Below are 27,959 nucleotides of genomic sequence, written 5' to 3'. Positions count from 1 at the left end.
AGATTAGAATCAGTTTAGTTGTTGGCAAGATTTTGATATTACTGATCATACAAAACAAACAAAATGAATCATCAAAATAACTTTTGGTGCTATGAATCCCTACAGCACTGTCCAATAGAACTGTTGGACCGTAGGAAATCTAAACCTCATTCATTTAGCTCCAACAAGTGATTTGCTAGGACAAGAAAATTGAAGTTGGCATTGCTTTTCAAGTCATCCCAACCTTGTATAACTTTTATAAAGTCAACATGAACAACACAACCGAATTCCTTCATGTTTCAATTTTGATATACGCTTTTATGCATCTTATCTTGCATTTTCAGAGTTTGAAATTTGTTTCAAGAATGATCTAGAGGACTTGAAGTCGCTGATGGAAACAGTAGTCGAACATTCCCAAACCAATCACAATCAGTGGATGTTTCCCACCAAAAACTCCAGCGCTTGCCACTGCCGGCTCTAAGCTAAGCCGAGTAAGGTGGCAGACTTAAGACCCCGAAATTTGGCGAAAAATTAGGGCCCCTGTACCTAGATACGTAATATGGCTTCCAGTTACCAGAGGAGATAACTAGCCAAGTGGTAAATTTAGGTCCTGATATCCAACAGATTCAAGGTTCAATTCTCAGCCCAAGGAACTCTTAACTTTTTTTCCCCTTCTTTTGTTTTCCTTGAGGTTTATTTATTTATTTTTTTTAAAGAAAAATAGTGCCCCTGTTTTTAAGTTCGACTTAAGCCCCAAGAATCTTAGGGCCGGCCCTGCTGGTTGCATTCTACCATAGATGAATAAATTACAGTATACAAACTTAGTTTATTTTTTTATTTATTTTAAAGAAAAACAGGGGCTTTGTTTTTAAGTTCGACTTAAGCCCCAAGAATCTTAGGGCCGGCCCTGCTGGTTGCATTCTACCATAGATGAATAAATTACAGTATACAAACTTAGTTTTAATCCGTACTTAGGTACATGAATAAACTCTCTAGGTTGTGAGAAAAGGGGATGACTCACCTTTCTTATGCTCTCTTCTTGAAGTTTCTGCGGATTGTATTTTTTCCAAGGGCATTGGTAAGGCTCTACTCAATATATTCTTCACCCCCTTTGTTGCCAAAGAGTGAAGTTATTGTTGCCGTTGAAAAGCTCGATCGCGAACTCGTTGTATTTTCCCATCGTATCGTAGTACTTCTGATACCACTGTTGGGAAATAATATTCGACCCCACCTACAACGGAAGCGCAACAAAAATAGAAAGATCACCCTACAAGAATAAAAGGACACACGAGAATATGCATGGTTCAGCATCAATGCCTACTCCACAAGAGAGACACCAATTTTCACTAATATTGAATGAATACAATGAGATAAAAAAAAATACCCGACCCAAGCCCAAGCTCACTTGCATTTTTATCTCTCCCACACTCACCAATATTCTCACACTATTTTCTCTCTCACACAAAAATGCCTACTTGTAGACTACTATTTCTGGCCCCTTTTTTCACTATATATACTTAACTCCTTGGCACAAAGCCCCCTTAAATACGCAACATTGACAGAAACACAGAAAACTCTTCAACTACCTAGATGGATCTAGAGCCAACCACAACAACAATCATTCTACAATCACACCCAAGCACTTAAGAATAGAATATTTTAGATAACTATACCACATAGGAGTATATACATATATTTATGTTTGTCTTGTGATTTGTGAGTGATGCTATCTGCATTCTGCACTATGGAGTACAATGGATCCAAGCTGGAATACCACACTTGACTGCCCACTAGCTATGTGGGGTGGTGGTGGACGGGCCTTGGGCTAGCTTCAACTACATTATCACAAATCCCATTATATAAAATTTGTTTAAAATGGTGTTTGGTAGATGCTTACTTAGAGGATATCACCGGCCGCCAAATTAATAACTTAAAAGTTTTATAACTAGTAAATATAAGTCCCACAATAGTTGGTATGGAATGGGTCGTCATTTAACATATATAATATTGAAACCTCTCCGCTTAATAATTTAAGGTTTTTGGTTGAATTTAAAGTTTCTACAACGTTAAACCTCGTAACTTACGAGTGATAATGAATGTCTACATGTACATAAACTTATATTATTCGCCCAACACATTCATTTGAGGTTTTTTTGGGATTCTCTCCATTCTGTTAGAAAATAGATTAGTCGTAAGAACACATGCAGGTCCCGTTTCGCTAAGGATTTTATTCTATCTTACGAGACAAATTATTCTCTCACAATATATTATCTTTAATTTAAAAATTAAGTAGTACTTATTTTTTCAAATAAGTAATTGTTTTAATTAGTGGGACACACCCGCAGAATGATGGCAAGGTGTGTGAATGTGTCCCTCCTCTGAACTTTCCTTTTTTGTTCTCATTTGGTTCCAAATTATTACCAGCCCATTTTGTTTAGAAAAGTCTTTTACTATTTTAATTTGATTAGGTTTTAACTTAACAGATCCAAAAGCGTCCCAACTTTACTCATAATTATCATTCTCATAACTAAATGGAACCCACTGGAAAAAGTTTAATATAAAGAAGACAAAGCTTAGGGTGACCATAAAATGATTAAGTACAAAAAAATCACTGCCGAGGTGGTAGTTGATCGAGTGATTGGAGCAGCTAAGGTTGCTCCTCTCCCAATGATCTCGAGTTCGATACTTGAAACCAAATGATTGAAAGAGAGGGCTCCAATTTAACTTGCACTTTGATAAGGACCTGATGATGAAGCCCACGGCCTGGCGATGGATTAATAATTCCTTCCTATCAAGTAGATTCCCTAATTGATCAGGGGTCGCTACACTAATTCAATCAAGCGAAGATTGGACTGTAGCTAGGGTTTATTATTTTTTCCCACTAGGGCACCAGAGGTAGTGGGATGTAGAGACCCGTTAAAAAAATATATATATTATATAATCCCGACGTTTCATAAAAATGTTAGAATATGGTTCAAATGTGATATGCGTTGTAATTATTTGTTTTGGGGTTAATGTGATAGCAGGTTAGTTAATGTGATAGCAGGTTAGTGGAAGGGTGCTAGTGTAAGATGCATGAGTGTATGGGTGGATGTGTGCGTAGGGGATAGTTTTCCCCATTCTTATATCTCAACACAGGACACACACACACCTCAATCTCTCGTTCTCCCCACTCTCTCCCGAAACCCTCTCTTCGGCTCTCTCTCCCTCTCTTTTGCTCTCAACCAAAAACCCATCAAAACAACATGAAACCTACACAAACCCATCTCCATTTTAACTTCTATATGCATTATTGAGCCTTAATTTCGTGGGTCAAGCTCGGGGAAGGAGGAACCGGCTGATTTTGAAGTTTTGGAAGTTAGGGCTTTGTTTGATCTCATGAGTTCGGCTTTGAAACTTGAGGTAGGAAAGTCTAACTAATTTTATGTGTTTATGAGTTGATATAGTGTTTGAGACTTGCTATTGATCATTGTATTGAGATTTGTTGTTGAATTCCTTTGAAATCCCCAAAATCTGCTGCTGTCCCGTTTTTCTGCTGCTGCCCATTTTTCTGAGATTTTTCCCAACTTCGAACAGTCATAACTTCCTCGTCTGATATCGAAAACGCCCAAATTATATATCGAATTCGAGATCTTGAAGTCAGCTTTCCAGGGCCACCAAAATCACCTTAAAACTCTAAGTACACAGAAAGTTATGATCATAGGAGTGAAGGTGTGTCAGCTGCCTCGTTTTCTGCTGTTGCTGTCATTTTCTGGGTTTTTGCCCAACTTCGAATGGCCATAACTTCCTCGTCCGATGTCCAATTAGAGCGTATGATATATCGATTTCGAGGTTTTGAAGTCATCTTTTAATTGCCACTGAAATTACGTTGACAGGTTAAGTATACAAAAAGTTAGGACTATAGAAGTGGAGGGTGGTTAGTTGGCTCAGCTTAAGAATGAGTTCGATAGACTTAAAATATTGCACAAATGTTGAGTTATGAATTTATGATGAGTGTTGGTTGAAATGTGGTACGATGACACATGAACAATAATTGTGAAATGATGACGATCATGGAAAATGCGAGGTGAAATGGTTAATCGGTAAATTAACGTCAGAAATGGTGATGTGACGACTTATTGTTGATATGAGTTATGTTAATGCAAGATGGGTTGATTGTTATACTCGTTGGTATGTGGGTGTTGCCTCCTTAATGACTGCAGTACATTAGACCCTGTTATGAAGTCGTATCGACAAGTTTGCAATGTGAGTAATTGTGATTATGGGAACAGACCCGGGTAAAGCCGTGGTGACCCAAGTGCCTCGTAGATGTGGGAATAGACCCGGGTAAAGCCGTGGTGACCCTGTTACTCTGTGAGAGTGGGAATGGACCCGGGTAAAGCCGTGGTGACCCAACTGCTCTGCGGATTTGAGAATAGACCTGGGTAAAGCCACGGTGACTCTCTTCCGGTTCGACTTAGAGAAAAGACCCGGGGAAAGCCGTGGTGACTCTAAGGGCAATGTTGGTTGTATTGAACTAAGAATTTGGGATATCATTGCAGTGTATGGTGACTTGTGGTAACAGGTTTCGTGTGGGATTTTAAGTATGCTATTCTTATTATTATCTGTCGTTCGATTTCTCATTTGGTAGAGTGTTTGCCAAAGAGGCATAGATGACCTACCGTAGTGTGACACGTTGAGGAAGACCGGTATAGGCATTCGCATGTTAGGCTATAAACGGAATCTAATTGTAAGGATGTGTTAAACGATGAGACGTGGCACGAGAAAAAGAGGGTTAATGCGGGAAATTCCTTGATTAGAAGTCTTGATTGTGTAGTATATTCATATTTGGCTCTAATTGCTATTTTCTATCGACGTGAATCTCCTTCTTTTCGCACTTGTCTTCTCGTATACACATAAAGTTAGCATAGATTTTTCTACTGGGCTAGTGTAGCTCAACCTATCATTTTTCAGGTACAAATCAGAGGCTGTGACATGGGTTGCTGTGCTTGCATGCGATCCTACATTTTGAAAGCGACTTCAGAGAGTTAATTTTGCATCTCTTTTTAAACTTTATCACCGGATGAAGAAATTGTAATCTTATTATTATTATTATTATTATTTTTATTTTTTGTTAAATGAAGGATCCCTGTAAACTCTTAACTTTCTTTTAACGTGATCTAGTGGTTTTAGGCCGTTAGGCCAAAGATGTAAATTTGGAAATGCTTTGGAGTTTGGAGATGATTTGCGAACAAGGGGATTAGAAATGGCTTTTGGGTAATATTTGTATTATTGTGAGGATTTTTATTTATGAAAAACCTTTAATATTTATGTTGAGAATCGAGGGCGTGACAACTTGGTATCAGAGCTTAGTTTTAGACTACCTCGAGACCGTGGGGAGACTCTAGTCTCAAGGGTTCAAAATCTTTGGCAAAAAAAAAAAAAAGGAGAACATGTGTGTGTGCTTGTGTGAACAATATTCTTTCGACTATATGACATTGCATATACGATAACGTAGAGTTCCATGGTGTTGTTGACCCGTGTTGGGGAGAGTTGGCAACTTGATCTCACAATGAAGTTGTAGTCGTTGCCATTGATTGTTTTGTGTTTTAAAATTTTGTAGCACAATGCGTCCGAGACAAGAAAATAGACGGGATAGGATTGGAAACCGTGGTCGCCAAGGGCGTGGGTTTAATCGGGGTACGCCATTAGAGGATGAGGCGAGTCATCATGGGGAAGCTCCGCATGAAAATCCGGGAATGGGGGTCGGACATAATCATCTTGCTAGGGAAATTGTAGCGGCACTTGCAGCATCGAACCTTCTGAATCCAGCACTTCGGGCTAACAAAAATGACCGTGCCATGGAAGCGATGAGAGAGTTTCGTCGTTTTAAACCTCCGCAATTTGACGGGGAGGGTGATGACTTTCTAAAGGCCAACCATTGGCTTGCTGAGATCCGCAAAATTTTCAATGCACTAATGATCACAGAGGATGACCTGAGGGTCCGTCTAGTTGCTTGTCAGCTTGTCGGTGAGGCGAATGAGTGGTGGGAATCGGTTTTAGGATCTAGGAGAGACGCTAGGAGGGCGGCTAGGGCGGTGAACCGAGGGAATGAGCCGGATGAGGAAAACCTAACGTGGGCCGAATTCGAGGAGCTCTTTGAGAGTCAGTACTTTCCGGAAACATGTCGCGAGCAGTTGAGGGACCAGTTTGAGAAATTAGAGCAAGGGAATATGACCGTTTCAGAGTATGCGTGGAAATTTCAGGCTTTGTCTCGTTATGCACCGGAACTAGTAGCAACGGAAGAAAGGAAGTGTAGGCGATTCGAGAAGGGTTTACATTCGTCAGTGAAGAGGTTAGTAACGGCCCAACGCAAAGTGAGATTTTCAGAAATCGTCGAGTGCGCAAGGAGTATCGAGATACCGAAAGAAGCACACGGGAACACGAAGATTTGGGAACCAAGGCAACCAACCATTAACATGAATATGACATCGGGGAATTTTGGGAGCCATGGGAGGAAAAGACAAAGAGAACCGAATCAGCTTTCGCAAAACCAGGCAAATTTTAGGCCACCTACTTCGTTTGGGCATCAGGGAGTTCCATTGCTTAATAGGTCTTGTTATACTTGTGGCGAACCTGGTCATATCGCGAGAAATTGTCCTCTGGGACTGGGAGTGTGTGGTGAGTCGGGCTCAATGCAGCAGCGCAAACGTACACCGAAACAACAACAAACACAGTTCTATCAGGCTACCTCCGGTCGAGAGTTACGTGGTGGGCAGAGGCCTTTATGATTAACGCAGCTAATTCACCACCTCCTACCACTTTCTAGCCTTCAGAGACATCAATTGTGCTGGGTATTTTCCTCTCCTTATTGTTAAATTCCTTTGTGGTAGTTCATTTGACTAGAGCATTTCGTTCATTCATAACAATATCTTTGTTTGTGATCTGAAATCTAAAACCGAGGACCATAGTCTACCTTGTTTGTTGAGTAATACCCAAGGTTGCATCTACCGAGGCTGTGAGTTAATCATTCCTGAGTGCCGTGGTCTGATTGATTTCCTTATTCTGCGTATGACGAGGTTTGATTTGATTTGGGAAGCGATTAGTTATACCTATGATAGTTGGTGATATTCTGAATATGATTCCACAAGAGTTGCTTCTCTTATTAATCCTTTTCAGTAACGTAGCTGAATCTTGTTGAAATTGTGTCATGATTTGCCTTCCGTGAAGTCTGTTGTGCCGTTAACCTGTTATAGTTTTTGACATTTGAGTTAGCTATCACCTTACCTTTCCTAATATTTCTTGGTGCTATTTGGATTCTTATGATGAAGTATTCTATGACATATGCTATTGATGTTGATGAATGCTTCTCGTCCCTCATTCGAGTTCTACTTTGGACACTACCGTGTTTGGGATAAAACTTTGTCGGTTAGCTTGGCCACCTCTATTATGAGTGTCAGTTTCGTCATTTGCAATTGTTATTTTACGCAAGTTCTTACGTTGCGACTTCTATTTATTAAAGCCAAATTTGGTGGTCATGTGTCTCACAATACCAGTTGGTTTAATAGTGCCATTAAGTTCGGATTTCGTTTGCCATTGTTGTCTGCATTGGCGTCACAGTTTGTTAAGATATCTCAACTTTGAAGCCCCTGATTTGAACTTGTTTCCGTGTTATATCTGTTTGCTTGCCTAGACTTTTTGGTTGGTTTGGATTCCATCATTGTAGCTACTAGTCTATTTGTTGGAGATTGCTACCCCACTGAAGTTCTTATGTCATAATTGGAGCCAAATCTTGTGGTGATATATTCATTGATATTTATTTGTTGGTGCTGTTCAATTCGAACTCACTTACTGTAGTTGATTTTTGTGGCGTTAAACTCTGTTATGGTTTCCCAACTTCGGAGACTCATGATTCGTTCTATAATGTTCAGCTTCAATATGTTAGAAGTTTTAAATGTTCCGATCTTGTACAAATTTTGATTTTGTATTGGTTTGCCTACCTAGGCTCTACCCAATTATTGTGTGTTTATCCTCGAAATCTCTCATTTGCGTAAGGGTATCAAATAGCTTCTTTGACATGTGGAATAGAGGAAAGATTATGATTGATTATTTCTAGATTTCTTGGATTGTTATGGGATGGTACGTTTTGTTTGTTGCCTAACCATTTTGAAGATTCCATGTGTTCTTTGAATTTCGTATACTTCGTGACCTTTCATTAAATTCTCGATTGGCGTTGTCTGAATTTTGGAGATTGCACATTCCATTTGGGATACCAACTGAATCCTTCTCATGATCTAGAATGACCCAACTTAGTGTGAGAGTTCGGTGCATCTTTCGAGAGGAATTGGCATGTGTTCTTGGCTCTCTAGAATTAGTGTTAAGGGGTGCGATGGAATCTATTCGCCAACAACATTTGGAAGCTCAAGGGATAATGACTGACAAACCAAGATAGTTCGTCGAAGATTGCTAACCGCGTAAGGCTGACCAAAGGATTGTGTTGATCGTTGTCGTCACCCAATATAAATTGAAGAAGGGGAATCATGTGTTTTCGTAAAGCATCACCGCGTTGGGTTTTGTCTCGTTTTAGGCGGAAAGGGAAGTTTTCACCGTTAGAAAGAAAATGAGAGTTATGGGTTGAGTATTGGGATACGGTGTGTCTTTTGGATTACCAGACGACGACTACCGATGAAATCCAATTGGAAGAGGCATTTGATCACCACCCATTCTAGGTGGAAGTCTCGGGAAGTCAATTGGACTATTGAGTATTCGTTATGCGTTTTAATACATAGGTATTGAGGAAGTATGAAACAAATCCATTACATGTGCTAGAGAAGTCCGAACTTGAGTTAGAACCAACGTGTCCTATGATAAGAAGCTGATATGTATCCTAGAATTGCGAAAATCAAGTTTTCAGAGGTAAGACGATACCGTTAGTGCAAGTTTACGTGGGAAAGGGAGGACAAAGTTAGAGAGAAATATCCGCATTTGTTTCGGTTTGGTCGATGTGAGTCTTGATGTAGATTTCCATGATTTTCAAATTGTTGCATGATGAATAGTGTTACGGTTGATGTGTATCTGTGCGTTGCATGTGTGGTTGGATGTTGGTTTAGCAAATTTCGAGGACGAAATTTTTTTAAGGAGGGAAGGATGTAGAGACCCGTTAAAAAAATATATATATTATATAATCCCGACGTTTCATAAAAATGTTAGAATATGGTTCAAATGTGATATGCGTTGTAATTATTTGTTTTGGGGTTAATGTGATAGCAGGTTAGTTAATGTGATAGCAGGTTAGTGGAAGGGTGCTAGTGTAAGATGCATGAGTGTATGGGTGGATGTGTGCGTAGGGGATAGTTTTCCCCATTCTTATATCTCAACACAGGACACACACACACCTCAATCTCTCGTTCTCCCCACTCTCTCCCGAAACCCTCTCTTCGGCTCTCTCTCCCTCTCTTTTGCTCTCAACCAAAAACCCATCAAAACAACATGAAACCTACACAAACCCATCTCCATTTTAACTTCTATATGCATTATTGAGCCTTAATTTCGTGGGTCAAGCTCGGGGAAGGAGGAACCGGCTGATTTTGAAGTTTTGGAGGTTAGGGCTTTGTTTGATCTCATGAGTTCGGCTTTGAAACTTGAGGTAGGAAAGTCTAACTAATTTTATGTGTTTATGAGTTGATATAGTGTTTGAGACTTGCTATTGATCATTGTATTGAGATTTGTTGTTGAATTCCTTTGAAATCCCCAAAATCTGCTGCTGTCCCGTTTTTCTGCTGCTGCCCATTTTTCTGAGATTTTTCCCAACTTCGAACAGTCATAACTTCCTCGTCTGATATCGAAAACGCCCAAATTATATATCGAATTCGAGATCTTGAAGTCAGCTTTCCAGGGCCACCAAAATCACCTTAAAACTCTAAGTACACAGAAAGTTATGATCATAGGAGTGAAGGTGTGTCAGCTGCCTCGTTTTCTGCTGTTGCTGTCATTTTCTGGGTTTTTGCCCAACTTCGAATGGCCATAACTTCCTCGTCCGATGTCCAATTAGAGCGTATGATATATCGATTTCGAGGTTTTGAAGTCATCTTTTAATTGCCACTGAAATTACGTTGACAGGTTAAGTATACAAAAAGTTAGGACTATAGAAGTGGAGGGTGGTTAGTTGGCTCAGCTTAAGAATGAGTTCGATAGACTTAAAATATTGCACAAATGTTGAGTTATGAATTTATGATGAGTGTTGGTTGAAATGTGGTACGATGACACATGAACAATAATTGTGAAATGATGACGATCATGGAAAATGCGAGGTGAAATGGTTAATCGGTAAATTAACGTCAGAAATGGTGATGTGACGACTTATTGTTGATATGAGTTATGTTAATGCAAGATGGGTTGATTGTTATACTCGTTGGTATGTGGGTGTTGCCTCCTTAATGACTGCAGTACATTAGACCCTGTTATGAAGTCGTATCGACAAGTTTGCAATGTGAGTAATTGTGATTATGGGAACAGACCCGGGTAAAGCCGTGGTGACCCAAGTGCCTCGTAGATGTGGGAATAGACCCGGGTAAAGCCGTGGTGACCCTGTTACTCTGTGAGAGTGGGAATGGACCCGGGTAAAGCCGTGGTGACCCAACTGCTCTGCGGATTTGAGAATAGACCTGGGTAAAGCCACGGTGACTCTCTTCCGGTTCGACTTAGAGAAAAGACCCGGGGAAAGCCGTGGTGACTCTAAGGGCAATGTTGGTTGTATTGAACTAAGAATTTGGGATATCATTGCAGTGTATGGTGACTTGTGGTAACAGGTTTCGTGTGGGATTTTAAGTATGCTATTCTTATTATTATCTGTCGTTCGATTTCTCATTTGGTAGAGTGTTTGCCAAAGAGGCATAGATGACCTACCGTAGTGTGACACGTTGAGGAAGACCGGTATAGGCATTCGCATGTTAGGCTATAAACGGAATCTAATTGTAAGGATGTGTTAAACGATGAGACGTGGCACGAGAAAAAGAGGGTTAATGCGGGAAATTCCTTGATTAGAAGTCTTGATTGTGTAGTATATTCATATTTGGCTCTAATTGCTATTTTCTATCGACGTGAATCTCCTTCTTTTCGCACTTGTCTTCTCGTATACACATAAAGTTAGCATAGATTTTTCTACTGGGCTAGTGTAGCTCAACCTATCATTTTTCAGGTACAAATCAGAGGCTGTGACATGGGTTGCTGTGCTTGCATGCGATCCTACATTTTGAAAGCGACTTCAGAGAGTTAATTTTGCATCTCTTTTTAAACTTTATCACCGGATGAAGAAATTGTAATCTTATTATTATTATTATTATTATTTTTATTTTTTGTTAAATGAAGGATCCCTGTAAACTCTTAACTTTCTTTTAACGTGATCTAGTGGTTTTAGGCCGTTAGGCCAAAGATGTAAATTTGGAAATGCTTTGGAGTTTGGAGATGATTTGCGAACAAGGGGATTAGAAATGGCTTTTGGGTAATATTTGTATTATTGTGAGGATTTTTATTTATGAAAAACCTTTAATATTTATGTTGAGAATCGAGGGCGTGACAGGGACTGTGTGGAAAAGTACCCGTGATGTCAAGCAATTAAGTCCAGTGTTTCATTGGGTTGGAGTAGACATTTCATAATGTGGTCCAAGTTTATCAAACCTATATAATACTATATCTATATGTTAGGTTTGGTTTGGGACCTTGGGTCCCATGCTTTTTAAAGGAATCAGCATTGGAGTGCCTATAATGGCACCGTTAATTCCGCTAAAGTTTTTATTTTGTAAGTACTTATATTTTATTTTACGAAATAGGTCATTCTCTTATAATACATCAACTTTAATTCAAAAAATAAATACTTATTTGAAAAATAAGTAATTATTTCCCTTAGTGGAACAGAGCCTATTCTCCATGGATTAAAACTTATATGTTTCCTCTATTTTCGCCGCCAAATTTGGATATGAACAACTTACCCTCCCTATGATTTGTATACATCCCAAAAACCTTGTGAGATTTATTTGTCTGTTGCATATTTAATTAGGACTTTAAAAATTATATAACAAGACAATAAATGTGTGATTTTCTGCAGTAATCTAATTAATCAGTAAAATAGATGGACCCCATGAATATGAAGTAAGTCGTTAGGTACTTCTGACTTGGGATTTTTTTAACCATAGGACCACAAGAAGGGAATATTCTGAAATAAGTACTGGATAGTTGATACAAACAATAGAGAGAGGGAAGAGAATATGTTAAGAAAAATTCTAAAACTACACTAACACTTCAAAAATTATATAACCACACACAAACATTTACACACACCCTATAAGGGACCACATACTCTGAAGACAGTGGCGACTCCTAGATTTTTAAATCATGGGGTCATTTATAAGCATAAATTCTCTTATCAATTATATATATTAAAAAAATCAATAGTAATGAGAATTAATATCTAGTTTAGACAAAAAAAACACATCAAAAGCTCAACAATCATTTCACTAAAACAATAATCTCCTCTTTAATTTCACCAAAAAAAAAAAAACTCACTAAAAAATAATCTCCTCTTTAATTTCACCAAAAAAAACTCGAGAACTCCAACAATTGCATTCGACGGGTTTCATATTTTGAAATTGCTGCATGAATGCCATGAGACAGCCCTAGCATCCTGTGCCTGTGGGGTGAGAAGATGGAAAGTGATCAGCGGTGAAAGTGGTGGTAGATGGGTGGAGAGGACCCACCTGAATGGCAGTTGCCACCTAAAATACGAATTTTGATAGGAACTTTTGGCCCTCTTATAGAGGTGGACTAATGATGAGTATTATTTTTACAATGGAATTGGAATTGGCCTTGTTGACAATGACTTCTAAACGAATCCAGAGGTGGACTAATGATATTTTTACACCTTCCTGTGTTTTCTGCTTTGGTAATTACTGAAAACATGAGGGATCGATGAGAACTACTCCTATATATAAAAAAAAAAAAAGGGCAAATGTAACACAGTACATGAGTCTCGTGTCATTGTGAGGTTTGGGAAAGGGTTGACGTACGCAGTCTTACTCCTGCAAGTAGAGAGGTTATTTCCGCGACTCGAACCAGTGAAAGTCGCAATGGAACAACTTTACCGTTGTGTCAGGCCCGCCTTCTGGGATAAGAAGTATATGCGCTAAAAAATTTGATGGTACACAGTCTTAGTAGAATGATTTAAAAAAAAAAAGTGTCGGTCCAACCATCAATGTTACTAATATACAAAGATAGATATTTTTCGTGCTTTGATATGGAGGACTTGCATAGATTTGAACTTAGTAATGTTTTCAGTGATGTTGATATGAATTGAATTAAACTTTGTCACACAAATTCCAAATACACACAAGGATGGTACAACTGAAATGGGTTGGAAAACAAAATGGTAAGCAGTTCAAAAGCAGCTAAGGCTTTCCAATCACTTTTGGGAGATACAAGAAATAAACCCCGGGAGATTTGCACTACAACACGGAAGGCCTATTGCGAGGAAAAATGGCGAGGAAAAGAGATTTCGTCGCTAAAAGTACACAATCTGCGAGGAAATTCAATTTCGTCGCTAAAAAGTTACATTTAGCGAGGAAATTTAATTTCCTCGCCAAAAAGTTACATTTAGCGAGGAAATTATTATTTCCTCGCAAAAGGGTTACATTTGGCGAGGAAATAATAATTTCCTCGCCAAATGTAACCCTTTTGCGAGGAAATCTGTTTTTCTTGCTAAATGTAACCTTTTGGCGAAAAATATTTTGTCATCTTTTTTAGGACTCATTAAATTTTTTATATGTAAGTCATTATTAATTATGTTCATGTATCTTTAATATCACGATGGTAAGGGATAATCAACTACATAGTTCAATATCATTAGCAAATTTATTAAAATAAAAAAGTGATAAATGAAAAAAAATAGTTTCCTCGCCAATCGCATTGAATTGATGAAATAAAAAATATGTTTCACACAAATTATATGAATTCACTTTTTTCCAACTGAAATTAATTGTTAACAATGTCAGTATGTTCAAATTCTACTAAAATTTATTGTTTGAATACAAAGATTTTTAAGTCGCTCAGGGTGATTTAACCGTCCAATATATTAGCACCAGGGATCAAATTGCCGATATTTTTACACAAAAGGACTTGCGTCTTCCCGCATCGGACACTGCGTTTCAATGTGAAGGTCATGCCTCGACCATCAGCTTGGGGGGGGATGTCAACCAATCAGTGCAAATCAATTGATCAAGAAAAGAAGTCCTAATAATGTTAGCCATTTTAGTGGTTATATTTTATTATTTGCAATATCTTTTGTAAAGCTTATCACTTGTAACCGTATTTGTATATAAATACCCAAGGAATAGAACACTCTAGGTAACAGAGTGCATTCATCAATTCTATCGTATTGTTCTTTTGACTGTTATAAACCCAAAAAAAGGATTGGACATAGGGATTATAAGTTTGTGGATGAATGATGTGCTTTTCAGAAAAAGAATGCATGGGATTTATGGATTGCTTTTCGTAGAGATAACTGATTATTAATTCATACAAAAAAAATTAATGAAAAGCTAAACAAAAGATAAAGTACTTAATAATTGCGAAATGTATTTTCAAAATATCACTAATCTATTTTCAAAATATGTAAGGTTAACCCCATTTAAAAAGAAACATAACAAATTATTACTATTGTAATATTGTAGTTGAGTTAAAATTGTTATGGGCGCATATACACAGTAAGAACAGATTAACCCACCAAAAAAAATATCGTATTTGTAGAAATTTAAAGGGCTCAAACTAATTTAGGCACTACAAAAGGTTACTAAACTTAGAGAGAATTAAAACGAAGTATAAAATAAACAAATTAGAAAGGTATAAAGATTTATTAAAGATATATAACAAAACATTAAATTATAAAAAAATTCAATAAAAGCGAATAATGGTAATGATTTAAAAAAATAAGTTTAAAGAAACACTACGAAGGGACTAAAATTAGAAAGAAATGTTTAAAGAAACAAATTTAAAGAGGTGAAAGGATGTACAAAATGTTTATATATAAAAAAGGCAAAGGTTTGAACTGGAAAGAAAGTTGGTGTGATGGATGGAGTGAATGCCTCCATACAGGAGGCCACGGTTCGAATTCGCGCGGAAGCAAATGAGTTGGAGAACTATCTATTTTTAGTTTCAAGAGTTTTAGCGAGGAAAATTTTCCTCGCCTAAACTATAATTGGCGAGGAAAAAATTAGTCTAGCGAGGAAAAATTTCCTCGCCTATTCTGTAAACATCGTATTAGTCTAGTGAGGAAAAACTATAGCGAGGAAAAAATTTCTCGCTAATTGGGTCAGAATAAGCGGGGAAATTTTTTTCCTCGCAAATTCTTTTTGCGACAAGCTTTTTGTGAGGAAAACGAGCGAGGAAACATTTCCTCGCAAATACATTTTGCGAGGAAATCAGCGTTTTAGCGAGGAAACTAAATCCTCGCTACAAGCCTCTCATGTTGTAGTGTTGGCCCGGGAGATTTGGCTAAGTTGGCATGAGAAATCAATAAGTTCTTATCTTACATGAGATCGCATGTTCAAATTCTTTGGAGGCCGAAAATTCCAAACATCGGAACCACCGGAGGGTTTGCTAGACTGTTAATTAACTTCAGGACACCGGTACTAGGCAAGGTACGTGCAAGCTTGCCCGGGCATCCGGTTATAAAAACAAAAACTAATCCATAACGTATAGGCTGTCTAGTCCACCTGCATATATGTGATGGCAACAGTAAAGGCTAATCTTAGCTTTATTAGTTAGTAGCATGTTATTAAGTACGTACCTACCAAACTAGACATTAATATCATACCAGCAAAAACCAACCATGGGCATTACAACACCAACTAAACCTAATAATAAATGAATTACTAGTACTAAATTGGTGGCACTTTTCTAAAAGTTAAAAATGGTCCCAATAAAGTAATTATAGCCATGCGGCACCATTGATTATGCTACTACCTCAATTTGGAATTACATGAATTTGTCACCAACGAAAGTCCATGGCTTGTGGGCTATGTTTTGGATTTTATAAGCATGCATGCATGCATGTATGTGACCATGTTGCTGTTGGGCCACTTTACTCTCCCCACAAGGAGAGGCTTCCATGTGATAAGAAGTCGTGACCAAATGTGGGGTTACTTCAGTGGTTAGGAATTTGGACTTGATTGGATAAGGATCAATCCCATCATTTCCACCCCGTAGAAACTATGAGATCACCCCAAGGACGCCTTCGGCATCCAGAGGTCATGAACTGATCATAGAATCTTGCTCAATATGTGGAACGCATTAGTTGTCCACTCTCAGGTTGGGTAATAAAGGTCAGAGAAGGGCAATCACTGACTCTTAAAACCGGCACTCTTAAGACCAAAGAGTCGGGCCAGGGGAGGGGAAAGCTCTCTATCCCTGGTTCTCCTGTATTTGGATCCTCAAGAACCATAAGAATCCATAATTAGAATGAGATTTCAACTCAGCACCCCTTGAGTTAGATTTTGAAAAGAATTGCTCTTTGGAGAGCACAATACGATGAAAGTTGCAAGCTGTATTCGGGGTCAAGGTTCAAGTCCCCATGATCTCTCAAGGCTATACATACTAACCCCCCATTGGTGGACCTTAGTTTCAGTCCCGACATAGGTGAAGTAGGGTCGCCAACAATTTTGTGATGAGACAATATTCTTTGGTGAAAGCCACAAAGTACTATACCCGCACTTTCCCTCTGTACAATAATAATAATAATAATAATAATAATAAAGAGTCATGCTGTCTCATACTATTGGCCACCATCATGTTATCTGGCTTTTTCATCAATTGGAAAAAAAGAGAGGGAATGATGATCCCCACTTTTGACACTATACTCCGTACCCAAAAAATGTTTGTATAAATAGACTTTTCGGTGATAACCTTGAAAGATCTCTTAAGATTCTAAACGTGATTCAACAGTCGAAAATGCACTAAACAATGGCATACGCATTTTTTTAGAACATATAACGTTTTTAAATTCCACTTTTGAGACCCTTCATAAAATGGTGGTGTAAACTGTAATGGTATTTGTTGCAAGTGTAGCAAATTGCATAAAAAGTACTCGTACTAATATTGTCAAAGTATTAGCAAACCTGTTTGTTTGGCTGGATATAGTTAGAACTGCTTGACTACTTAAATTTTATTTTAGTTTGAGATTACACTTAAGAATCCTCTTTTCTGTTCGAGTACAATAGAAGTAAAAGTTGGCTATCTTATATTTTCCCAAATCCCATATGGTACATCCCAATTTAGAGCGATTTAAGATTATGACATTTCTTCTTCTTTTTTTCCCCTCTTAGAACCATAAGGACTTCACATGATTATTCCACAGTTATGCTTTTTCTGGTGATGCCATGTGAATTATATTACGACATTAATGACATCACATTTGGTTTTCTAGTCAGGGATGACAATTGGCCCCACCCCGCCTCCATCCCAATCGGGCGGATTTTCATTGAATTTTGGGGTACCGAGCAGGTTTGGGGGAAAATTAGAAAAACTCGATTGGAGTCAAGTAGGATTCATTTTGATATTATTCTACCCCTTTTTATCTGCCCTGAAGTGTTTTTATATGTAAGATTGCATTTCGACAATAATAAACTCGTCATTATACTTAAATAATTATAGTTTTACTCTAATATTACTTCTATCATTATACAAAAATATTATATTTTTACTCTTATATTTTCACCATATATATATATATATATATATATATATATATAGCTATTTCCTTCCATTTTGATTTTATGTTAAATTTTCGTCCTTATTTCTTGCGGGCCGGGGCGAGGATGGGTGCGCTCAAGAATTACACAGTTAAGGTTGGGGGTCGAGACCGGGGCTGTGTGGTATTTTTCGCGTCGGGCTGGGTATGGCGAAACCCTCTCCACCCCACCCCATTGCCATGCCTAGATTTCCACTTTATACAAGAGTTTTATTGGAAGGAGAAATGCAGCTCATGTATCATTTTCAATTCTTCGTTTGTTTCTGGGGTAGAACAATTGAGTTAATTTTAGTTGAATGTCTCTTTAAGAATGTTTCATGGTACAAGTGCTAATTACTCCACTGCTTTAACATTGACGGGTGACCCAATGAGAATTGAATTTGATTCCTCCGTTTCATATTACTTCCCCACTCCCTTTAAGTGTCCATTAAGTTCACTTTCTTTCTTTGATGATAATACGAAAGGGGGTTCGCTTTCTTCAACCAACCCGGCCCCCCAAAATTGTTTGAGTATTGAATATTATCGGAGTACCAAGTGGCATTGTCTTGCAGTACTTTCGGTGAATAAAATATCGTTACCATATAATGCGGGTAACTCTTTATCTTCTAAGCGCCTAAAAAAAGTGAATGATTATGTCCCTATCGGATACTTGCCGCTACGTAAATAGTTGGGAGTATCACGCAAGCAAGGCCACGTGGTACTTTGAGAGTGCCGAATAACTACTCCAAAAAATCTCTAGGATTTAAGTTTTACGAGGGTGGGGCTTTGGGAGCCAATGTTATGGATAGCCTGTGAACCCTTCTGTGCTTACTCTAATACCCTCCATTAACCCCCGGTGACGTATACAGTGTTGAAAAAAAAAAATTCAAGTATAGAGTTTAAAATAAGGAGGCCCTGCTTGCTAGTAGTTGTAAGTCAACTTGTGATTATTTATACGTGTAATCTATCTGAAAATCTGGCATTAACCCCCAAAATGTATCGTACAAAGTAATTAGGTTCAACTTCACTTCTTCAAACCATTGAACTAATCGGACTGAAAATGAATTGTGTGATTCAATCTTTTCTACTTAGTTCGAAAAGGATGGAAAGTCCATTTGAATCGTATAATGAACTTAAATATGGTTTGGAATAGGCGAGACATTTCAGATCAGGAACATTCATTAATACAATGATTTGAATTCATTCAAAAACTATTCCATTACAGAAATAGTCGGTTCATACATGAACTCTCGTTTGGACCGGAGAGAATCCATTTCGGTGGCATTATTAATGTCGTTGGCAAATGTTTGGCGCGGAATCTAAATTTTTCTTTTTCCGGCATCTCTATGGAGTCAAGTCAACCCTCCTGCATATCCCAGTGTTTACTCGCCCGCGAAGATCGCGGGCATCATCGTAATAACATCAAGTACCCCAAGGCCTTTCAGTCATTCCAACAAACATGCACTCAATAGTATTTGCGGGACTTACGTGTCCGCTCACATCCATAGAAGACAGAAAGGCACCCAAACACACATAGACCCACAGTCCCAGAGAGAGAGAGAGAGAGAGAGCATAACGGAGACAAACACCAAAGCCGAGAGAGAGAGAGAGAGAGAGAGAGAGATTGAGGTGCTTATACGGTGCTCAAAGTCCTTCTGTTTCAGAAATCTCTTTCTGGTGGATTGCAGGAATCTACGTCCTTGGTTCTCTTCGATTCATTATTTCTCCTGTATATCCACTTGAAAAAATCAGAACAAAACTAAAGAGGAGATTTCGGAACCCTGGACAATCGAAGGTTTTGCGTTGGATAAAGGTACAGCTCTCCTCAACACCACCTCGTTTTTGTCGACATTTACACACACATGCAGCAATGCATTTTTGTAGTTGTAAAGAAAAATGTATACACATACTGTACTGAATGGATGATAGATAATAGATTAATGTGGTCGATTTGGATTGCCGCGAAACACAGTGAGGCCAGCGGTTTCACCAAATTTCAGCAATGTATTTATTTTTATTTTTTTGCTGGAGCTTCCTTTTTGTTGATAGATCTAGTCAGAACTTAGATTATTCTATTTTGTTTTTGTTTCGCCTTTTTCCCTTTTATTTTCCCCGTTGAAAAAGAGAAGTCAAGAAGCGTCTTGCATAATCCTCTAGATTTGTTGACTCATTTTATGAACTCAATTGCAGTTGAATTTTTATGACTTTTATCTGGTTCATACAAATGTATATTTAAGAGGCGTCACTAGATTTTGCTGTGTATTTTTTATTAGTAGTTTCTTTATGTTGGATAGATCTAGTCAGAACAGGAATGATGTATTTTGTTTCACCGTTTTTCTTTTTCTGGTTCATTTTCCCTGTTGAAAAAGAGAGTCAAGATGCGTCACGGGTAATCCTCTAAGATTTATTTGACTCATTTCTGAATTTAATTGCTGTTGAATTTTTAGAATTTTATTGAAGAAGATCTGCTGTGGAGCTTTTGGGTTTCTCTTGAAATAGGAGCATTGATATCAGCTTTGCCTTTTGCTATACGTTAGGCTCTTGATTTTCATATTGACGTTCAGTTACACTGATACTGGTATTAGAATTTTACCAGATTCTGATTCTATGCATGCTGGTTGGCCTAGTATATTTTATATAGGCTCCTTTTTTGATGGATAAATCTAGGCAGAAATTGAATGGAGTATATTTTTATTTTATTTTGTGTCACCCTTTTAGTTGTTCTGGTTTATTTTCTCTCTTGAAAAGGAGAGTCAAGAAGACTCACAGGTAATCTTCCAGTTTTCTTGACTCATTTTTCTGAATTCTATTGCAGTTGGATTTTCTGAGAATTTGTTGAAGGAGATCTGCAATGGAGCTTTTTGATTCCTCTTCAAATAGGAATATTGATATCAGCCTTACCTTTGCGACATTAGGCTGTTGATTTTTTATTGATATGCAGTAAAAAGTGAAATTGGCTAGTGGCATTGGAATAGCAGATTCTGCTTTTCCTACACTTTTGAAGGCGTACAGAGAGATCTTATGAAGCTTTTGTATTCCTATCGATTCAGGAAAAATTGAGATCAGCTCTGCTTTCTGTTACGGTTGCCTTCGAACTTTTAATTGCCAGGTGGGAAAAAGTGCAATTTGAGATGTGGTGTTGGAACTGAAGATCTGATTTTCCTGCGTTTTCCGAAAAATCTGTGTAAGAAGAAGGGGGAGAAAAAGTTAAGTTGGTTCCTAATTCGAGTGATTCCATCAAGAGATGTGTATTGGGTGGTCATTCTGTCAGATTTGAAAAAATGAGTTTAGGTAAGTAGTTTACAGAGGTAACCGTTGGGTGGTGGTGAGGATGGCAGGAGCATGGGAGCAAATAGGGGACATTGCGAATATAGCCCAGCTAACTGGCCTTGATGCCTGCCGGCTAATTGGGATGATAGTGAAAGCCGCAAGCACGGCTCGGATGCACAAAAAGAATTGCAGGCAATTCGCACAGCATCTGAAGTTGATTGGTAATCTGCTAGAGCAGCTCAGGATCTCGGAACTTAAGAAGTATCCGGAGACCCGGGAACCACTGGAGCAGCTTGAGGATGCACTGAGGAGGTCTTACATTTTGGTCAACAGTTGCCAGGACCGGAGCTATCTCTATCTGCTTGCGATGGGATGGAACATTGTGTACCAGTTTAGGAGGGCACAAAATGAGATCGACCGATACTTGAAGATCGTACCTCTCATCACTCTAGTGGATAATGCTCGAGTCAGGGTACTGATAAGTTGATTATTTCTTGTCCCATTTCAATTTCCTTGATGATTGTTTTATGATTTCCCATAGTATGTGCTTGTTTTTATTTCTTCCTTGCATTTCATGTTGTATTGTGGGTTCTTTTGGTATAATTTGAGCATGGGAGAGACGTGAAGTCAGGTTATATTTGTAGGCAGTAGTTGTGACACAGCGGAATATACTTGGGATTAGATAGTGTTCTAGCAAACGAGAAAATGCTCAATCCACGAGCAAATCTTGAAATTCACGAGGAAAAGAGAGAAAAACTCTATAATCTTAATGAAGGAAAGATTGAAATATGCCCACAGGCTACGTTCTTATTTACAGGCTCAAACCCTAACTCTGCAGAATATACATGGGATTAGATAGTATTCTAGCAAAAGAGAAAATACTCAATCCACAAGCACATCTTGAAATCCACAAGTTAAGGGGAGAGAAACTCTATAATCTTAACGAATGAAAGATTGAATATGCCCACAGGTTACGTTCTTATTTTTATGCTCAAACCTTAAGTCCATTATGAAACAATAGATTTGCTAACCAAGGAAAAGAATAAGAAAATTAAGAAAGAAAAATTCAAGACTAAAAATAAGATATTTAACTTGACATATGTCAATTAAGACTATTAACCAATGGAAACATGCCAAAAGAAAGTGACACAAAATTAAAGTTTCCTAAACCAAGTTATTACTAAGTTTTCATATGAACCTTAAGATCGTGTGCTACATCAAGTTGGTGGATGTAAACCTTGTTGAAAAATTCTTTTTAATCAATTCTTATTCTGTTTTGAGTATATTACCGCCTGCTGTTTTGAGTCTAGTACCGCCTGCCTCAGTGGTCTGCCCTAGGATTTGTTTATTCTTATGAACATTTAGTCTTGTTGTTCTACACTGTCATGTTGTACTGCTTTGTTCTTTGGCTTGATTTTCCTCTTCATGAAGTAATAGCGTGAAGTTTATTGAGAATGACCAATCTTTTGCTGCTTCATTTCTGTTGGAATTGTTTGTTGACAGTAGTCTTTTTGTTTCCACTAATTTGGAAGGGGGTAGAGAATCTGTTTGTAGTAACTTTTCATGATTTGGAAGAAAGGTCTCTCTCTGATGATTACAAGGAATTGATGTTTAGTTTCCAACTGATAGAATGTACTAACTAAACTTCCTATTTAGAAAACACTCCGTGTAGCACCTTCTGTAACGTTGTGGCATGCAAATGCTGTTGAATGCATATGATTGGGATCTTAGTGCATCATGATATAATGAACTCATGAGCACTGTATTGGTTTATGCATAATGTGGTGGCTGTTTGTGGGGTTTGTTTCTCTTAGGAGTTTTGGCTTTGACAAAAAGGGTTGGTTTCTTATTTGTTGTCTCAGTTGAGGATAGTTAATCCTGCTAGGCTGGTGGCCAAAACAATGAGAATGTTAACCCAGATGTTATTTATTTCATTTTATTTTTATTGTTGTAGTTATAGCAACCAACTAGCATGTACAGTGTTGTAATTTTTCTTACGTGATTCTGTTAATTCGTTAAAGGTACTTTCCAGTTTGTAAAAGAAAATAACTTGTTCTAAGTTGATCAATCTTCACTTTCCCACAATTGGCAGGAAAGATTGGAGTATATTGAACAGGATCAACGTGAATACACATTGGACGATGAGGATAGGAGGGTGCAAGATGTGATACTTAAACCAGATCCGGACGCTATGGTGTTGAAGAAAACTCTTTCTTGTTCCTACCCCAACTTGCCTTTTAATGAGGCAATGCAAAAAGAAAATGAAAAGCTTCAGGTAGAACTACAACGCTCACAAGCCTGTATGGATGTAGGCCAGTGTGAAGTAATCCAGCATTTGCTTGATGTCACTGAGTCTGTTGCTGCAACTTCTCTGTCTCCGAAGAATTCACCACCCACATATTCAAAAATGGCGGAGCATAGTTATTCAGACCTTAATAGTGATAAGGAGAATGCATATGACGAAAGCTATACTAAGAAAAGTGGGACTAAATCAACTTCGAGGTTTGTTGTCTCTCTCTTTGTATCTCGAGTGTAAGGGGTTATGTATCAGTCTTTGGTCCTTCAAATGCATTGTGTATCTTGGTGTCAAATGACCTATATTGTCTATCAGTTTGTCTTGGTGTCAAATGACATATTTTCTGTTGTTTTTGAAACTTGCCATATCAGAAAAACAGTGGCCCAATAATGTAGCTAGCTCTATCATCAAGAGATTGTTACCATAGCCTGCTTTGATTCATGGCTCAGTCATATGATATGATGAGAATGTTTGTTAAATTATTTGCAGAAACACTTCTTCAGTATCATCTGGACAAGATCTGCTGTCTACTAGAGGTTCAAAGTGGGATGACGAATGGCACTCGGATTTGCTTGGCTGCTGTTCTGAACCTCTTCTGTGTATGTTTCACCGATTTGCATTCCACTAAATGATAGTAGAGTGGTAATCTATTTTGTGTATTCAACATGAGTGCATGCTTGTTGGCCTCGCAATAGTCAGCCGTCACCAATGATATGTGCTTGAAAGGTGAAAATCCAAAACAACCTTGCTTTCCTTTGCTTGATCGATGAAGAGGTAATATAGAAGTGTTCTTGTGGAGCAACTTCTGCCCTTTCTTTGTCCCCTACACATAGATTATAGATATTATGGGGGCATAGGGAATTCCGGATTTACTCTGATAATTGTTTTCTTCTTTCTTTCTTCTTTTTTTCTTTGTTATCCATTGAAGTGAATCTCATTTTTCATTCCTTGAGAGGTAGATGCCCACTGAGTTAAATCTTAGTGGGAACGGATAGTGCCGATTTGGGTTGGAAGATAATAAATTTTTCTCTAATCTTGAAGGGAATTTGTCTTAGTAAAAAGAAATAGTATGAGTATTTTAGGAAAGCAAAAACTCATTGCTTATACATATGGCCTCCTTAAGATTTCATTTCTTAGGTATTATCTGCCGGTAATGAAATAGTTTGAATTAGCCAAAATGGTTAGCACAGAGGTTGGGTCTGGATTTATGTCTGGCAAGATTTTTTTTGCTCTCTACCGTGAGTTTTTATTCTTCTTTAAATGTTGTGCCTGTACATTGATTTGGACTATCTATTCCTGGATGAAGTCATTCAAACATCATGCTATGGCAAATTGGCAATGCTTTATCATGGCAGGGGATACCGTGAATGTATTGGTGGAACATTTTACGATCACTGGATATAAAGAATCTATTAATGCAAATCTCATATGGCAATGATAGACTACGGGAAGTGGGTCCAGAGATTTCAATTTTCATGAAAAGCTACATTTTTAGTGTTGTTCCCTTTTTTGATGGAGCACATTAATTGAAGAAAGGGCTTGAGTTGGCAGAATGAATTTGCAAACCAAACAAACCATACCTTATGTCCCGATTAATAGGGGTCAACATTCTGCTCTATCAGGAGCTATATGCTCAGTTTAATTTAACATATTCATGCCATTTTAATTGGAATATCTCCTGTCAATGTAGGTCTAATTGCAACTTGCTGCATGACCTTTTACACTCATAACTTTTAAGCTACTCATGGCTGCATTGTAAGGTTTTACCTTTGTTTGAAACCTGCACCGTTTGCTGAGTTGTTGTTTATGTAGTTGTTTCCCTTTTTACATCAATTGAGAAATTCGTCTGGTAGCCTTTGCAAGTTACAAATTACAAGACAAAAAGAAACAATATTTTCATGGTTTATTCTTCTTTGTGTCCTTCATGCACTTAATGTACTCCCTCTCTAGGATCTGCTCATCAACTTCGTAAAATATGTGGTATGTTTCCTCTCTGCCTAGTGCCTTCCAGGTGAAGCTGTTTTGCTTTCACTGCGCCAAATGTTTAGTGCAGATAACATTCCTGTTTTGAGTAGTTGAGGGGTTAGTATTTTTTAAGTGTTTTCTGAGATGATTATCTTTACTTTATAGGTATAAAAACTTGCTTCTGTCCTTGTGGGACCTTATCGAAGATTGCTAGTGTGGCAACGGACAGGCCCATCTGTAAGTACCTCTCATACGGCTTATAACCTTCTTACTAGAACTAAGTGTAACTGGGATTAGTACTTTGGCTTCAGCTAAATAGGATGCTAGTTTAATATTGATGCAACTCTTGCTGCAAATTTGTTGATAGCTTCGCTCCATTAATAACTCTGGTCTGGACTGTAAGAGCATTCTGCAGATTTGAGAATTCTCATGTTTCTATTGTCATTTACTCCTTATGAATGAGCTGCTGTGTGAAACCGGGAATGTTGAATTATGGTTATCAATGCCAAACATAGCTTAATATCTCTCTGTATTTGCCATGATTTTGTATTATATGGAAGCTTACGCAGAATTTTGCTGTCTCTAATTGTCAGCTTCTGGAGAAGCATGCAATGATTTGATGGCTTATTCATTGATATTATCTTGCTGTTGCTATACTTGCTGCATCCGAAGGAAGCTTCGCAAGGCGCTGAACATCACGGTAGCCCCTCTATGCTGCTGCTCACCATAATATCATTATGTGGTAGATGACACATAGGAGACTTGAACTGGATTAGGTTCAAAAGCAATTGCCTATGCCAACCCCACTCAAAAGGGGAGGGGAAAAACCTAACCCTGTTAATGCTTCGTGCCACATGTATCACAGTTTAATTGAGCTAATTGCTACCTTCACTTACAGCGCAAGTTGTAGTCAATGATTTCTGCATTTAACTTGATTCCTTTAGGACCATTTGACTTGAGATTTTTTACAAGTTCCCTGCAATGGTCATGGTAGAAAGGCATTTTTCTTAAGTTTCAAGGTATTGTTTTGTTTTTGCGTTACCGTCTCGATGTCTTTGATACTCAATCCGAGTGTGTGCAAGGAAGGGAGTGGTCTGAACAAATTTCTCTAGTTCTGTCTACTGAAGACATTGTCATTCTCGTTTCTGCTGTTGTGCTGTCCGAGAAGTCTTAGTTCTTGATTTATTTTATTTTATTTTCTTGTGTTTTTTGGTTTGTTTTGGTCCTTGCTTTCATTTCTTCCGTTTGTTACTTCCATGATTTACTTATGCAAAAACGGAAAAAAAACACTTCTCATCTCAAGTCTCCGATCCAATTTTTATGACAGGATTTCATAATATTCAAACTTCAATTTGCTCGAGTTATAATTGTGGTTCCTATTTTTTGTAACATTATTCTTATTCATTCTCTCTCCTTCTCTGGCAGGGAGGGTGTGTTGACGATTTTCTCTCACATTTGATGTGCTGTTGCTGTGCCCTTGTCCAAGAATGGCGGGAAGTGGAGATTCGAGGGGCTTATGGTATGTCGTGTGCATAATGCATTACTTCACTTTTTCAAAACAGCACGGTTTTCTTTACGTAAACGATAAATAATTCAAAACTTCCCAGTGTTCACCAGAAAGTTTGTGATACCAATTTTTTTTGGAACACATTCTTGCTGAGTTTGTCTACTTTCTTTGTGGTTCTAGTAGCTTATTTTTTGTCTGTGCTATTAATTTGTTTTCCATTTCTGGAAGACGATATAGTTGTGATTTCGTGATCTAAATTCGGCTTTTACAGGTCCTACGAAGACAAAAACAAGCCCTCCACCCACTCAGTACATGGAATCCTGAGATGGGGAAAATTGTTTAGCTGTCGAAAGACTTCTGTACTTGAGTGTCGTTAAGAGAGAGCATCCATTTGCCACTTTTTCTTAGAACCTTTGGTGAGATTCCTCTTCCGCCATTAGCTTACGTAGATGTAAAGAAGCTTTTAATATATCTACTTTCAGATTCAGAATGTGTTTCATAGAAAATTCAATGGTATCCATTAACTTAGATGTAAAAAGTAACTTTTACTATCTTCTTTCATATTCAGCATATGTATTCAAATTGCCTGGGTGATTGTGCTTATATGTTTTCTTTTGTATACTTGTTTCTGAAATTCTATGTGGACTGTTTATTGCACTGATTCGGATACAAATGTGTCTGGAACCTTCCGGTGCATGTGGACCTCTCATTATTTTGTGGGACGTGCTTCGAATGGTTTTCGACACACGGGTACAAATCTGTGCACAAATGTGCATAGTGTTGGTTTAATCGTTTTCATTTGACTTCTTTATAACCATTCTGAAGTAAAATGTACTGTTCATCAGTTAAAATAATATGGCAGAATCATATGTGAAATGATCTTCTCTATTGGCAATATGTATGCAAGAAGTGTTTTTTGGCATCGTTGTATGCACGAAGTTGCAAAAATTAAAAGACGCGAGCTTCCGGTTGCGTTTTCCATGAGCCATGATGCAAGTTTTTGGGTTCAAGTTGATGGAGTAACATGAATAACATCTCTGGAAAAAAATCCACTTCAAGTAGAATTAAGATCTTATGTGATTCTTCTACAGTATTATACAGTGGAACTTATTATACGAGTAATTGCATTGGACCATTCGAGCAACTTATTTTGCTAGTTTTGATAAGAGACTGTCTTATTTATGGATGGG

At 38.0% G+C, this 27,959-nt stretch overlaps 1 protein-coding gene across 2 annotated transcripts; it reads left to right on the top strand.

Annotated features, from left to right (window-relative positions):
• The first annotated feature begins 18,984 nt into the window (after positions 1–18,984).
• LOC131302556 (protein MID1-COMPLEMENTING ACTIVITY 1) lies at positions 18,985–27,372 on the top strand. Of its 2 annotated transcripts, none has more exons than XM_058329254.1 (8): positions 18,985–19,544; positions 20,547–21,473; positions 23,094–23,503; positions 23,787–23,896; positions 25,428–25,499; positions 25,856–25,962; positions 26,688–26,781; positions 27,041–27,372. In XM_058329254.1, the coding sequence occupies exons 2-8, from the start codon at positions 21,063–21,065 to the stop codon at positions 27,091–27,093; spliced, it is 1,257 nt and encodes a 418-aa protein (XP_058185237.1). In that variant the 5' UTR covers positions 18,985–19,544; positions 20,547–21,062; the 3' UTR covers positions 27,094–27,372. The 2 variants fall into 2 exon arrangements, with proteins under 2 accessions (XP_058185237.1, XP_058185238.1); XM_058329255.1 differs by having other exon boundaries at positions 19,237–19,544; positions 20,782–21,473.
• Positions 27,373–27,959: the final 587 nt, after the last annotated feature.

This window comes from Rhododendron vialii, chromosome 10a (genome assembly GCF_030253575.1).
Source record: "Rhododendron vialii isolate Sample 1 chromosome 10a, ASM3025357v1".
NCBI lineage: Eukaryota > Viridiplantae > Streptophyta > Magnoliopsida > Ericales > Ericaceae > Rhododendron > Rhododendron vialii.
This window is presented reverse-complemented; position numbering and strand designations above follow the sequence as displayed.